Raw genomic sequence first — 14416 nt, 5'->3', positions numbered from 1 at the left:
TCTCTTCTGCATTTTGTGCAGATTTTAACCGGGGAATGTTGTCAATTTTTTTCAGAACTGGAATTTCATGACCATCAGCCCAAAAATTCTAAGAATCTGTGAAGTGTCTTCCATCGCATGTAATTGATTAGAACTGGTCGGAATCAATCATCACACTGGTTACCAGTACAAGCCATTACTTTGTTTGTGTCCCCAGATTAGCATCTATGATCATCTCCAAATCACCGAGGATTGGCGCTCATCAGGATCATAGGAGAAACAGTGACATCTAGTGGAGAAAACCAGAACTGCAGCACCAACTATCTGCAGAACAAAGAAACTTGTCAGAGACTCACTTTTCTGCCTTTGCTCCACATAAGACAGAGAAGGATGATGATCGGCCCCTGTCCAGGAGACCATTCACTTCATGGAGACCAGATCCCTGATGCCAAATAGACATTGTTAATCATTTCAGACGGTTTTCATCTCTCTTTTAATTCTGGTTTTGCATTGTGTGGTTGCACCAAATTTATGAAATGGTGCACAGTCTTCTATTTGGTGCAACTACATTGTGTCGTATTGCTTAGTCTTAAAAAAAAAAGATACCAGGGGGTGCCTGGCGTAGACTGCAACGTTTTAGTAATATTTCCAAATGTTGCAGATAATAAATGTGCCATAATCCAGGTCTAATCTCACTTTTTTTAGCCTCGGGGCTTGATCGTGTGCTGCCCGTGCTGTGGACTGCAAACGAAACGGAGCAACGGATGCGGACAGAACACGGAGTGCTGTCCGCATCTTTTGCAGCCCCATTGAAGTTAATGGGTCCGCATCCGAGCCGCAAAACCTGTGGCTCGGATGCGGACCAAAACAACAGTCATGTGCATGAGGCCATACAGTGAGGAACAGAAGTATTTAAAGACCATGCGATTTTGCCAGTTCTCCCGCTTAAAAATCATGGAGGGGACTGAAATTCACATTGTAGCTGCATTCCCACTCTGAGAGACAGGATTTATTAAAAAAAATTAAAAATAATCAGGAAATCACATTGTACGATTTTTATAGAATGTATTTGTCTTGCACGGCTGAACAGAAGTATTTGAACACCTGAAAAACAGCAAGAATTCTGGCTCTCAAAAACCTGTTACCGTGCCTTTAAAAAGTCCACCTCTACTCCACTCATTAATCTAACTTAGTAGCACCTGTCTGAGCTCTTTACAGACCCCTGTCCACCCCACAGTCAGTCAGACGCCAACTACTACCATGGGCAAGACCAAAGAGCTGTCAAAAGACACCAGAGACAAAATTGTGGACCTTCACAAGGCTGGAAAGGGCTACGGGGCAATCGCCAAGCAGCTTGGTGAAAATAGATCAACTGTTGGAGCAATTGTTAGAAAATGGAAGAGGCTAAAGACGCCTGTCAGTCTCCCTCGGACTGGGGCTCCATGCAAGATCTCACCTCTTGGGGTATCACTGATGATAAGGAAGGTGAGGAATCAGCCCAGAATGACAAGGGAGGAGCTGGTCAATGACATGAGGAGAGCTGGACCACAGTTTCAGAGGTCACTGTCGGTAGAACACTATGCCGTCATGGGTTCAGATCATGCATTGGACGGAAGGTTCCCCTGCTCAAGTTATCACATGTCCAAGCCCGTCTGAAGTTTGCCAATGACCATCTGGATGATCCAGAGGAGGCATGGGAGAAAGTCATGTGGTCAGATGAGACCAAAGTAGAACTTTTTGGTCTAAACTTCACTCGTCGTGTTTGGAGGAAAAAGAAGGATGAGTTGCATCTCAAGAACACCATCCCTACTGTGAAGCATGGGGGGGGGGGGTAACATCATGCTTTGGGGGTGCTTTTCTGAAAAGGGGACAGGATGACGGCACTGTATTAAGGAGAGGATGAATGGAGCCATTTATTGTGAGATTTTGAGCAAAAACCTCCTTCCATCAGTCAGGGCATTGAAGATGGGTCGTGGCTGCGTTTTCCAACATGACAAGGACCCGAAGCACACAGCCAGGATAACCAAGGAGCGGCTCCGTAAGAAGCGTATCAAGGTTCTGGAGTGGCCTAGCCAGTCTCCAGACCTAAATTCAATAGAACATCTTTAGAGGGAGCTGAAACTCTGTGTTTCTCGGCGACAGCCCCAAAACCTGGCAGATCTAGAGGAGATCTGTGTGGAGGAGTCGGCCAAAACCCCTTCTGCAGTGTGTGCAAACCTGGTCAAGAACTACAGGAGACGTCTGACCTCTGGAACTGCAAACAAAGGCTTCTGTACTAAATATTAACACAGATCTTCTCAGGTGTTCAAACACTTATGTTCAGCAGAGCAAGACAAATAAGTTCTTTAAAAATCATACAATGTGATTTCCTGGATTTTATTTTATTCTGTCTCTCAGAGTGGGAATGCACCTACAATGTGAATGTCAGACCCTCCATGGTTTCTAAGTGGGAGAACTTGCAAAATCGCAGGGTGTTCAAATACTTCTGTTCCTCACTGTATCTGGTCTCCTCTCAAGGGAGAGGCGAGGAGTGAAGTGCAGAACTACAGGGCAGAAGCCAAGTATCTCCTCTCCATAGAAGTCAGTGACGTCCTGGAGAGAGGAGGCCGATCATTACCCACCACTGCCGGGTACAATGGCGCCAACAACTGCCTGACACCCTGCTCTGTATTCACATAGACTTCACTCGGAAAGTCTTTTTCTTTTTTTTACTGTCTGCTAAAATAAAATAAAAATTCCAGTTCCCCCATCAGTCTGTCCTCAGTCCTCCATAATGAGAAAGTGAGAACAGAAGGTTAGAAATCTTAGCTAATTTATAGAAAAGGAAAAACACGGTCCACATCCGTACTTCTGTTCCACGGCCCCCACAAAAAAGATAGAGCACGTCCATTCTTGTACGCAATATGTCAAGAATAGGCATTTCTATCATAGGGCCGGCCGTGTGTGGACTGCAAAACACAGACTGTCGTCTGAATGAGCCTTTAGTTGAAGCCCCTTTGGTGATTCCAGCCTCCTGTCTTCTAGGAGATGATGTCACAAGGTTTTTACACCTGGATTTGGGGATTTTTGTCCATTCTTCTTTGCAGATCCTCTCCAGCTCTGTCAGGTTGGATGGGGGCCGTTGGTGGACAGCCATCTTCAGGTCTCTCCAGAGATGTTCCATTGGGTCCAATCCACAGAATTTACCACAGAGGACTCCAGTCAAGGTGTAGAACATCTCAGAGATGATCCAGAGAAATGGGAGACCCCAGAGACAAATGTCACGTGTCAGTTTAAAGGGTCTGAATACTTATGTCCAGGTGGAATTTTAGTTTTTCATTTTTAATGTTCTCACTTTCTCATTATGTGGGATTGAGGGACAAATGACGGGGAACACTTGATTTTATTTTTATTTTAGCAGAAGGAGCAACATAACAAAATGTAAAAATGTCTGAGGACTTTCCGAATGCACTGTACATTTATAAAGTCTGCCCCCCAAATATCAGTGTCCTGTACCCCAAGTGTCAGCATCATTATCCTGTACCCCAAGTGTCAGCGTCATTATCCTGTACCCCAAGTGTCATTGTCATTATCCTGTACCCCGAGTGTCAGTGTCATTATCCTGTACCCCAAGTGTCAGTGTCATTATCCTGTACCCCAAGTGTCAGTGTCGTTATCCTGTACCCCAAGTGTCAGTGTCGTTATCCTGTACCCCAAGTGTCAGTGTCATTATCCTGTACCCCCAGTGTCAGTGTCATTATCCTGTACCCCGAGTGTCAGTGTCATTATCCTGTCCCCCAAGTGTCAGTGTCATTATCCTGTACCCCAAGTGTCAGTGTCATTATCCTGTACCCCGAGTGTCAGTGTCATTATCCTGTACCCCAAGTGTCAGTGTCGTTATCCTGTACCCCGAGTGTCAGCGTCATTATCCTTATCCTGTACCCCAAGGGTCAGTGTCATTATCCTGTACCCCGAATGTCAGTGTCATTATCCTGTACCCCAAGTGTCAGTGTCATTATCCTGTCCCCCAAGTGTCAGTGTCATCATCCTGTCCCCCAAGTGTCAGTGTCATTATCCTGTACCCCAAGTGTCAGTGTCATTATCCTGTACCCCAAGTGTCAGTGTCATTATCCTGTACCCCAAGTGTCAGTGTCATTATCCTGTACCCCAAGTGTCATTGTCATTATCCTGTACCCCAAGTGTCAGTGTTCTTATCCTGCACCCCAAGTGTCAGCGTCATTATCCTGTACCCCAAGTGTCAGTGTCATTATCCTGTACCCCAAGTGTCAGAGTCATTATCCTGTACCTCAAATGTCAGAGTCTTTATCCTGTACCCCGAGTGTCAGTGTCATTATCCTGTACCCCGAGTGTCAGCGTCATTATCCTGTACCCCCAGTGTCAGTGTCATTATCCTGTACCCCCAGTGTCAGTGTCATTATCCTGCACCCCAAGTGTCAGCGTCATTATCCTGCACCCCAAGTGTCAGAGTCATTATCCTGTACCCCAAGTGTCAGCGTCATTATCCTGTACCCCGAGTGTCAGAGTCATTATCCTGTACCCCAAGTGTCAGTGTCATTATCCTGTACCTCAAATGTCAGTGTCATTATCCTGTACCCCAAGTGTCAGAGTCATTATCCTGTACCCCAAGTGTCAGCGTCATTATCCTGCACCCCAAGTGTCAGTCTCATTATCCTGTACCCCCAGTGTCAGTGTCATTATCCTGTACCCCCAGTGTCAGTGTCATTATCCTGTACCTCAAATGTCAGTGTCATTATCCTGTACCCCAAGTGTCAGCGTCATTATCCTGTACCCCAAGTGTCAGTGTCATTATTCTGTACCCCAAGTGTCAGAGTCATTATTCTGTACCCCCAGTGTCAGTGTCATTATCCTGTACTCCGAGTGTCAGTGTTATTATCTTGTACCCCAAGTGTCAGTGTCATTATCCTGTACCCCAAGTGTCAGTGTCATTATTCTGTACCCCAAGTGTCAGCGTCATTATCCTGTACCCCGAGTGTCAGTGTTATTATCTTGTACCCCAAGTGTCAGTGTCATTGTCCTGTACCCCGTATATATGAGTGTGGCTGGTAGCGTGGCTCAGGGTGTGGTACTTGAGTTGTTTCCTGGGCATCGCTATTACACACCTGAACTTTGCCCGCCTGGATGAAATGCTTGTGATCTTGAGTATTTCCCTGGCGCTGGTTCATATCACTTCCTGATACGAGACTTCCTGAGCTTCACAACATCAACACAGTGGCTATTATTACCTGCAGGGACCCGGCATTGAGTACGTGTGACCTCCGCGCCACATCACCTTCAATGACAAGCCCAGGTATTGTTGCCAGTCACACAGGCTCCCCGGGCGCCACCTTGTCTGTTCATGGCGTCTCCTCCCTCTCCTAACACTTTCATACACACCTGTGTGTCCGGCTCTGGGTGCCATGTATATCGCTCTCTGGCGTTCACCACACCGTGATTATCTCCAAAGATAAATTACAAAGTATGTATTCCTGAGAGCAGCCATAGCTGAGGTACATGAGACACGCTGTACACCAAGGCCTCATGCACATGACTGTATGTATTTTGTGGTCCACAAAACACCGATCCGCAAAAAATACGGATGACGTTCGTGTGCATTCTTTATTTTGCGGAATGGAACAGCTGGCCCTTAATAGAACAGTCCGTAAGAGTAAGGCCTCATGCACACGACCGCTGTTTCATTCCGTGTCCGTTGTTCCATTTTTCGTGATTTTCTGCGGACCCATTGACTTTCAATGGGTCCGTTGAAAACTCGGCTAATGCACCGTTTGTCATCCGTGTCCGTGATCCGTGGTTCCAGTCCGTCAAAAAAATATAACCTGTTCTATTTTTTTCACGGAAAACGGTTTGCGGACCCATTCAAGTCAATGGGTCCGTGAAAAAATGCGGAGGCACACAAGATTGTCATCCGCGTCCGCGTCCGTTTTTTTCCTATCATTTGCATGGCAAACTTGACTTAGACTGTTTTTTTACTTTCCTTCATGTCTGGTGATCCTCCAAAAATATAGGGAGACACACGGAAACAAAATGGAAACGGATCATGGAACAACGGAACCCCATTTTGCGGAACGGAACACAACAACGGTTGTGTGCATGAGGCCTAACTTGTGTTTATTTTGCGGACCCATTGAAATAAATGGTTCCGAATACGATCCGCAAAAACGAAAGAAAATATGTTCGTGTGCAGGAGCGGAGCGCACAGGAGGAGAGACTGTGGAATGTCGATGGCTACATTGTAACTGGTAATATTATACCTGTTTGGGAGGATCCTTCCCACCTGGAATAACCAGGATCAGTAACAAGATGGATGCAGACAATCACAGGGAGATGAAGGGAGGAGGGGAATCGGTCATAGGGGAGGATTGGGGGGACTTCCAAATTGAATAAACCATCCATGGTCATGTGACTGCTGCAGCCAATCACTGGCCTCAGGTGACGTGCGTATAATTGGCAAGAAATTGAAATAAAAAAGTATTTTCAAAAGTTGCAAAACATTTTATTAAATAATTAAACTTACTTTACATGAAAACAGCAAATCCCTCTAAGGTCAATTTTCTGGACATTTTCTCGATGCAGTCACCGGTCTAATCTACAACAACTGATCGTCTGAACAGAGATTGATGCAGCAGAGCTCGCAGTTTTCCGCTGAAGCTTGGAAGCTATTATATCAAAGTAACTGATTGCCAGGTTTAGAGACTTCAGACAAAAGAGTAAAGAGCGCCTCCCCTGCACCTGGGTTGTGCCTGGTATTACAGCTCCACTATCACTCATAGGAGCTGTTTTTGGAAGAAAGTGACCATGTTTTTCTAATCCTAGATGGCTCCATTAAAGTTTTTGCTAGTGTTGGGCAAGCATGCTCGGCCGAACACTAGTTCGGCTTAGCATTGCTATGCTCGGCACTTCGCGGTGTTCGGCTGAATATCACGCGTGCTCGAGTCACTGTATTTAAATTTAATTTAGCCTCTATCTCTGAAAAGTTTTTGGCGGGATTCGAACTCACAACCTTCTACATTACAGCCCAGAATATTAACCACTATACTATAGAGCTGCATGGCCATTTACTAAAAAAATAAATAAAGATTAGAGACTTCTGCTGTATATGAATACTTACTAGTAGTAAGAATACTTACTTTAGTAGTAAGTATTCCTATACAGCAGAAGTCTCTTTATTTTTTTATTTTAAGTAACTGGCCATGCAGCTCTATAGTTTAGTGGTTAACATTCTGGGCTGTAATGTAGAAGGTTGTGAGTTCGGATTCCGTCAGAAACTTTTCAGAAATAGAGGTTAAATTAAATTTATATATTTTATATTTTTTTGTAATTGTACAAAATTTTTAATTACTAAATATATATATCTCTGTGTATAAAAAAAAATCATACTTCTGATATATATTAATGCATAATATGTGGGAAACTACTACTGATGTTTTAGCCATAATATATTTACATATATTATATTTACTAAATATATAATAATATATGTAAATATATTATGGCTAAAAACTTATATATATGTTTAAATTAAATTTAGCCTCTATTTCTGAAGGGATTTGAACTCACAACCTTCTACATTACAGCCCAGAACATCGGGAAGTGTTCTACTCGAGCACACAACCAACACTAGTTTTTACTAACACTATAAAGTGGACGCCGTTCAGTCTCACTCACCTCTACAAGCGCTGCCCTCCCGGGTGATGGCCTGCTTACAGACGCTGCAAGACTTCACCTTCTTAAAGTTCTTTATTTTGAATGTATGACAGTTCTGCCCTTCCAGATCTTCCGGCTGTGAGAAGACACATGAAAATCACGTCAAAATATTACGTACCAAAAAGTTTAATTTAAAACAAAAGCAAACATTCAGTGGACCAGGGATCCAATATCTGCCACTTTTATGATTCCCTTATCACTATATAACAGGCTATAGTGCATGGATCTTAGTTAAATCATGCTCTAGACTCCAGTCACAACCAGAGCTGCAATCCAAATTATGAAACTGCTGGGAGATGAAGGTATATGCGCCCATAATAGCTAAGCTGCACTCCTGCAATAGATTGTACTCTAATGTAATGCATTAGGAGTGAGTTAGTATTCAGTTGTAAAGCAGGCACCGTGGCATCTTCAATTAAATTAATTACTGAATGCTGGACTATGTATATACTGTGAGTGCAGGATGATAGTAGCTCCTATGTTCTCTGCAGAAACATTGAAAATATGATCTGATTATGGGGCTGATATCTCTCCTTTTCCATAAAACTGTTTGTTGCAGGTCCATTATGTTAAATACATGGAGCACTGAAGGACCTGAGCTGCACATGCTGTTCTCCTAATCACCAGCAGAGGGCAGCAAACTACTTCCCATAGAATGGTTCTTGTTCTCAAGGCCAAATTTAAAGAGTTAGGCCTCATGCACACGACAGTTTTTTTTTCACGGCCCGCAAAAACGGGGTCCGTGGGTCCGTGATCCGTGACCGTTTTTTCGTCCGTGGGTCTTCCTTGATTTTTGGAGGATCCACGGACATGAAAAAAAAGTCATTTTGGTGTCCGCCTGGCCGTGCGGAGCCAAACGGATCCGTCCTGAATTACAATGCAAGTCAATGGGGACGGATCCGTTTGATGTTGACACAATATGGTGCCATTTCAAACGGATCCGTCCCCATTGACTTTCAATGTAAAGTCTGGAGTTCTGTTATACCATCGGATTGGAGTTTTCTCCAATCCGATGGTATATTTTAACTTGTAGCGTCCCCATCACCATGGGAACGCCTCTATGTTAGAATATACTGTCGGATATGAGCTACATCGTGAAACTCATTTCCGACAGTATATTCTAACACAGAGGCGTTCCCATGGTGATGGAGACGCTTCAGGTTAGAATATACAAAAAAACTGTGTACATGACTGTCCCCTGCTGCCTGGCAGGTGCTGCCAGGCAGCAGGGGGCAGACCCCCCCCCCTGTTTTTAACTCATTGGTGGCCAGTGGGCCCCCCCTCCCCTGTTGTTAACTCGTTGGTGGCCAGTGTGCGCACCCCCCTCCCTCCCTCCCTCTATTGTAATAATAGCATTGGGGCCAGTGTCTGTATGAAACTAAAACCTACGGCCACGGATCACGGACACGGATGCCAATCTTGTGTGCATCCGTGTTCTTTCACGGACCCATTGACTTGAATGGGCCCGTGAACCGTTGGCCGTGAAAAAAATAGGACAGGTCATATTTTTTTCACGCCCAGGAAACACGGCTCACGGATGCGGCTGCCAAACGGTGCATTTTCCGATTTTTCCACGGACCCATTGAAAGTCAATGGGTCCGTGAAAAAAAACGGAAAACGGCACAACGGCCACGGATGCACACAACGGTCGTGTGCATGAGGCCTTAGGCTTATTGCACACGAACGCGTGCGCTCCGTGGCCGTATTGCGGAGCGCATTTGCGGATCTGCAATACGCGGGCACTGTTCCGTGTGCATTCTGCATCACGGATGCGGACCCATTCACTTCAATGGGTCCGCAAATCCAGAGATACGGAATGGTGCGGAACAGAAGCACGGAACTGAACCCTACGGAAGCACTACGGAGTGCTTCCATGGGCTTTCATCCCGTACTTCCGTTCCGCAAAAAGATAGAACATGTCCTATCTTTTTTGCGGAACGGCCGGATCGTGGACCCATTAAAGTGAATGGGTCCGCGATCTGCTGCGGCTGCCCCACGGTGGGTGTTCGTGCATTGCTGGCCGCAGCACGGCCACGGGGCGCACACGTTTGTGTGCAAGAGGCCTTAGGCTACATGCACACAAACGTATTTTGTTTCAGCGTCCATTCCGGGGTTTTTTGCGGATAGGATGCGGACCCATTTATTTCTATGGAGCTGTTAAAAAATGCGGCCAGTCAACCGTTTGTGTTCCGCGTCCTTTGTCCGTGGTTCCATTCCACCCAAAAAATATAGAATGTCCTATTCTTGTCCATTTTGCGGACAAGGATAGGCATATACAATGTATCCGCAAAAAAAACGGATGCCATACGGACGTCATCCTTTTTTTTTTTGGGCGGATCTGCAATTTGCTGACCGCAAAACACATACGGTCATAGGTCCTAGACCTCATGAACAAAACCGTTGTGTGTTTTGCTGTCCGCAAACCGCGTCCGCGTGCGTTCCGCAATTTGCGGAACGGCACAGACAGCCTTTAATATAACTGCCTAATCGTGTCCACAAAGCGCGGACATGAATAGGACATGTTATATTTTCTTTGCGGACCACGGAACGGAGCAACAGATGCGAACAGCACACGGAGTGCTCTCCGCATCTTTTGCGGCCCCATTGAAGTGAACGGGTCCGCACCCGAGGACCCATCAGTCTGGAGTGCAGGTTCCTTGTATCGCACAGGATTGTCTAGACTGGATACAATTGTAACATATGCGAATGTTATTGCCTGTACTGGCTTCCTACCTCTGGATATAAAGAATAATTCCATTCACTGACAGCAAGAAGAGATCTTTTTTAAAAAAATGGTGAAGAATTGAAGTGCACAAGTTATAAGAGTGCTGTTTATTTTCGTGTCTGCCCTGCAGCCCCCAGGAGTCATTATATATAGTAAGGTCACTGGTCACACATAGACAGGCGCTGCCCTGATTAATGGGAAGGGGCGGACGCGCTGGTGTCATGGGCACCTGGACCCGAGCCCGCCGCCGCATCGCATTAAAGCTTCCCTCAATGAAACTGCTCCACACACAGGAGGATTCATCTGAAAAAGCATCAGGACAAACCCCCCCTTCCCCCCCCCCCCCCCCCCCCTCATTCGCCTTCCCCCTTCCGCTGTCCTGTCTGTGACCACCCAAGATATCTGGTTCTGATTTCCTTTATTAAGGACATCTGGATCCCAGCAGAAATGAGAAAGACCTCACTGTAAAAGGACCCGCGGCGGAGCAGGGGTCCGCTCAGCCCGTTGCGTTCCTGGAGCATTACCTTATAAAATGTTTATCTGAATCACCAGCGCGTCGATAATGAGACCGCGCTCCGATCATGAATGAGTCCAAGTTGTGGAGATCTCTCAGCAAGGTCAATCAGTGATTTCACACATAAACCTTGTGCATCATGAAGAAATCTCTGCGCAGCCATAAAGGGGTTGTGTCACTTCAGCAAGCGGCATTTATCATGTAGAGAAAGTGAATACAAGGCACTTACTAATGTATTGTGATTCTCCATATTGCCTCCTTTGCTGGCAGGATTCGCTTTTCCATCACATTATACACGGCTCTTTTCCAGGGGATACGACCACCCTGTAATCCATCAGCGGTGGTCATGCTTGCACAGTATAAGAAAAGGCCTCTCTGCTGACCGGGACTGTGGGAGAGTGCATAGGCCGGCAGCTTTTCCTACAGCGTGTAAGCGCGACCACCACTGCTGGATTGCAGGGTGGACACAACCCCTGGATACGAGCAGTGTATAATGTGATGGAAAAGTGAATCCAGACAGCAAAGGAGGCAATATGGAGAATCACAATACATTAGTAAGAGTCTTGTATTAACCGCATTTACATTATAAATGACATTTACTATCAATAAGCACAATTTTGTGAGGTGACAGCAAAGTTTAAACAGGAACTAAACTTTTGAATACATTTTCGTTAACATGTCCCTAATAGCACTTTTTGTAATCTACTTTATTAATGTATTTTGTATTTTTAATACACTTTTCCCTCCATAAAGCGCATGTTAAAAGCTACTTCTCTGTACACGGCTGACTTCTCACCGATGTACGGAGAACACATTTTATGAATGGGGCCGCAGCGCAGCGAGCAATAAGCGCTCCTGCTCCCCAGAATGCCTGATCAGTCAGAAAAATGCATTGAAATGCCAGATCCGTCTTTCCGGTGAAAAACGGATCCAGCATTTATTTTTTTCACCTTTTTTTCGGTCTGCACGTGCACAGACCAGAAGGACGATCCGGCACTAATACATTCCTATGGGGAAAAATGCCGGATCCAGCATTCAGGCAAGTTTTTTGGGCAGGAGATAAAACCGTAGCATGCTGTGGTTTTATCTTTTCCCTGATCAGTCAAAATGACTGAACTGAAGACATCCTGATGCATCCTGAACGGATCGCTCTCCATTCAGAATGCATGGGGATAAAAACTGATCAGTTCTTTTCCGGTATAGAGCCCCCAGGACGGAACTCAATGTCAGAAAAGAAACGCAAGTGTGAAAGTAGCCTAAGCCCTTTCTCACACAGGCGAGATTTCCGCGCGGGTGCGATGCGTGATGTGAACGCATTGCACCTGCACTGAATCCGGACCCATTCATTTCTATGGGGCTGTGCACATGAGCGGTGATTTTCACGCATCACTTGTGCGTTGCGTGAAAATCGCAGAATGCTCTATTTTGTGCGTTTTTCACGCAACACAGGCCCCATAGAAGAGAATGGGGCTGCATGAAAATCGCAAGCAAGTACAGATGCGGTATGATTTTTACGCATGGTTACTAGGAGACGATCGGCATTCTGAATACAGAATGCTTAGTAAATAAGAAATGCAGGGGTTAAAAAAAAAGAAAAAATAATTTAACTCGCCTTAATCCACTTGTTCGCACAGCCCGGCTTCTCTTCTGTCGTCTTCTTTGCTGTGCAGGAGGAAAAGGACCTGTGGTGACGTCACTGCGCTCGTCACATGGTCTGTCACATGATCCATCACCATGGTGATGGACCATGTGATGAGCATAGTGATGTCACCAAAGGTCCTTTACCCAGGTCCTGAAGAAAGAAGAGATGCCGGCTGCGCGAACAAGTGGATTAAGGCGAGTTAAAACATTTTTATTTTACTTTTTAACCCCTCCAGCGCTATTGTACTATGCATTCTGTATTCAGAATGCTATTATTTTCCCTTATAACCATGTTATAAGGGAAAATAATACAATCTACAGAACACCGATCCCAAGCCCAAACTTCTGTGAAGAAGTTCGGGTTTTGGTACCAAACATGCTGATTTTTCTCACGCGCGTGCAAAACGCATTAAAATGTTTTGCACTCGGCTGAAAAATCGCGCTTTTTCCGGTGATGCACCGGCATCTTATCCGGCCCAAATCCATGACGCCCATGTGAAAGAGGCCTAAGAGAACTGCATGTCAGCTGTTAGCGGAGCGGGCACAGGCAGGAGCCCCATCCGCTCATCCTGGCATAGTACATGGTTACAGGGCACCCATATGCTATGCCAAGAGTTAGTAATCCTCCGAGGGCAGGAGCAGCAATGCGCGCTCCTGCCCGTCCTCACTGCGCTTGCAGCCCCATTGATAAAATGTGTTCTCCGTACAACTGCTGAGAAGTCTGCGTTGTACAGAAAACTAGGTTCCGTGGGCATTCAGCATTACGGATGTGGACCCATTCACTTGAATGGGTCCGCAAATCCGGAGATGCGGAATGGTGCGGTACGGAACCACGTAACGGAACCCTACGGAAGCACTATGAAGTGCTTCCGTGGGGTTTCGTCCCGTACTTCCGTTCTGCAAAAAGATAGAACATGTCCTATCTTTTTGCGCAACGGCCGGATCGCTGACCCATTCAAGTGAATGGGTCCGCGATCCGCTGCGGCTGCCCCACGGACTGTGCTCGTGCATCGCAGCCCGCATTTTGTGGGCCGCAGCAGGACCACGGGGTGCACATGCCAGTGTGAAAGAGGCCTTCAGGGAGGTAAAAGTGTAATAAAAATACAAAAACCATTAATAAAGTACAATACAAAAAGTGTAATTAGGGCATTAGGGACATGTTAACAAACATGTATACAAAAGTTTAGTTACTCTTTACGATGATACAAAGGCGGGTCGCTGTGTGCTCGGATTTTCCAGATGGCCACAGGACATCATGGTGATTTATGATTGCTCAACAAAGAGCCAAACTTGGACGATTCCTACAAGAACGCATCAGTCCGTAACCCGCCCAGATCTTCTTCTCACCATAAGGTTTTCATTTAATTCCTATAAAACTGTGATTAAAGTCAGAAAATGTAAAATCCAGCGATTCTGTAAAATAATAGGAGAAATAATATATTCACTTTTCTATGTGCAGTATTAAAATATATACGGATATGTGGAAATCTGCCGCTGACCCGTTACGTCCCACTGAATATACATTACACACTGGAGATTAGAGATTTTTTGGGAATCTTCATTACTCAGCTGTTGAAGTTGTTCTGGCTGCACCAGGCCACTAAGACACTGTTCCACAAAATAACCAAGGAGCTTCTACAAAAAACCTTTATTTTGCAGAAAACACAATGAGCATCAATGACTGCGGCTCAGAGGAAGGTTACAGCAGTCAATGAGTGGGAAGGGTCCAGGCCTCGTCTCGCCGCTCGGCTCTGATCTTCATCCCCTCTTCTTCCCGTCTCGTCCACACTTCGGTGACTCTAGTGGATTTCTTGGCCATAACTTTGTGGCCAATG

The 14416-nt window shown here is 45.6% G+C and overlaps 1 protein-coding gene across 5 annotated transcripts in view; it reads right to left on the bottom strand.

The window, feature by feature from the left end:
- LOC122945873 (tensin-like) overlaps positions 1–14416 on the bottom strand; it is a 317732-nt gene that overhangs the window by 196433 nt on the left and 106883 nt on the right. For all 5 annotated transcript variants that reach the window (XM_044305141.1, XM_044305138.1, XM_044305142.1 and 2 more), the window contains exon 2: positions 7663–7777. In XM_044305141.1, the coding sequence (XP_044161076.1) occupies positions 7663–7777 (115 nt within the window). The remainder of the gene's footprint in view (positions 1–7662; positions 7778–14416) is intronic.

Source organism: Bufo gargarizans, chromosome 8 (genome assembly GCF_014858855.1).
Source record: "Bufo gargarizans isolate SCDJY-AF-19 chromosome 8, ASM1485885v1, whole genome shotgun sequence".
NCBI classification, from domain to species: domain Eukaryota; kingdom Metazoa; phylum Chordata; class Amphibia; order Anura; family Bufonidae; genus Bufo; species Bufo gargarizans.
This window is presented reverse-complemented; position numbering and strand designations above follow the sequence as displayed.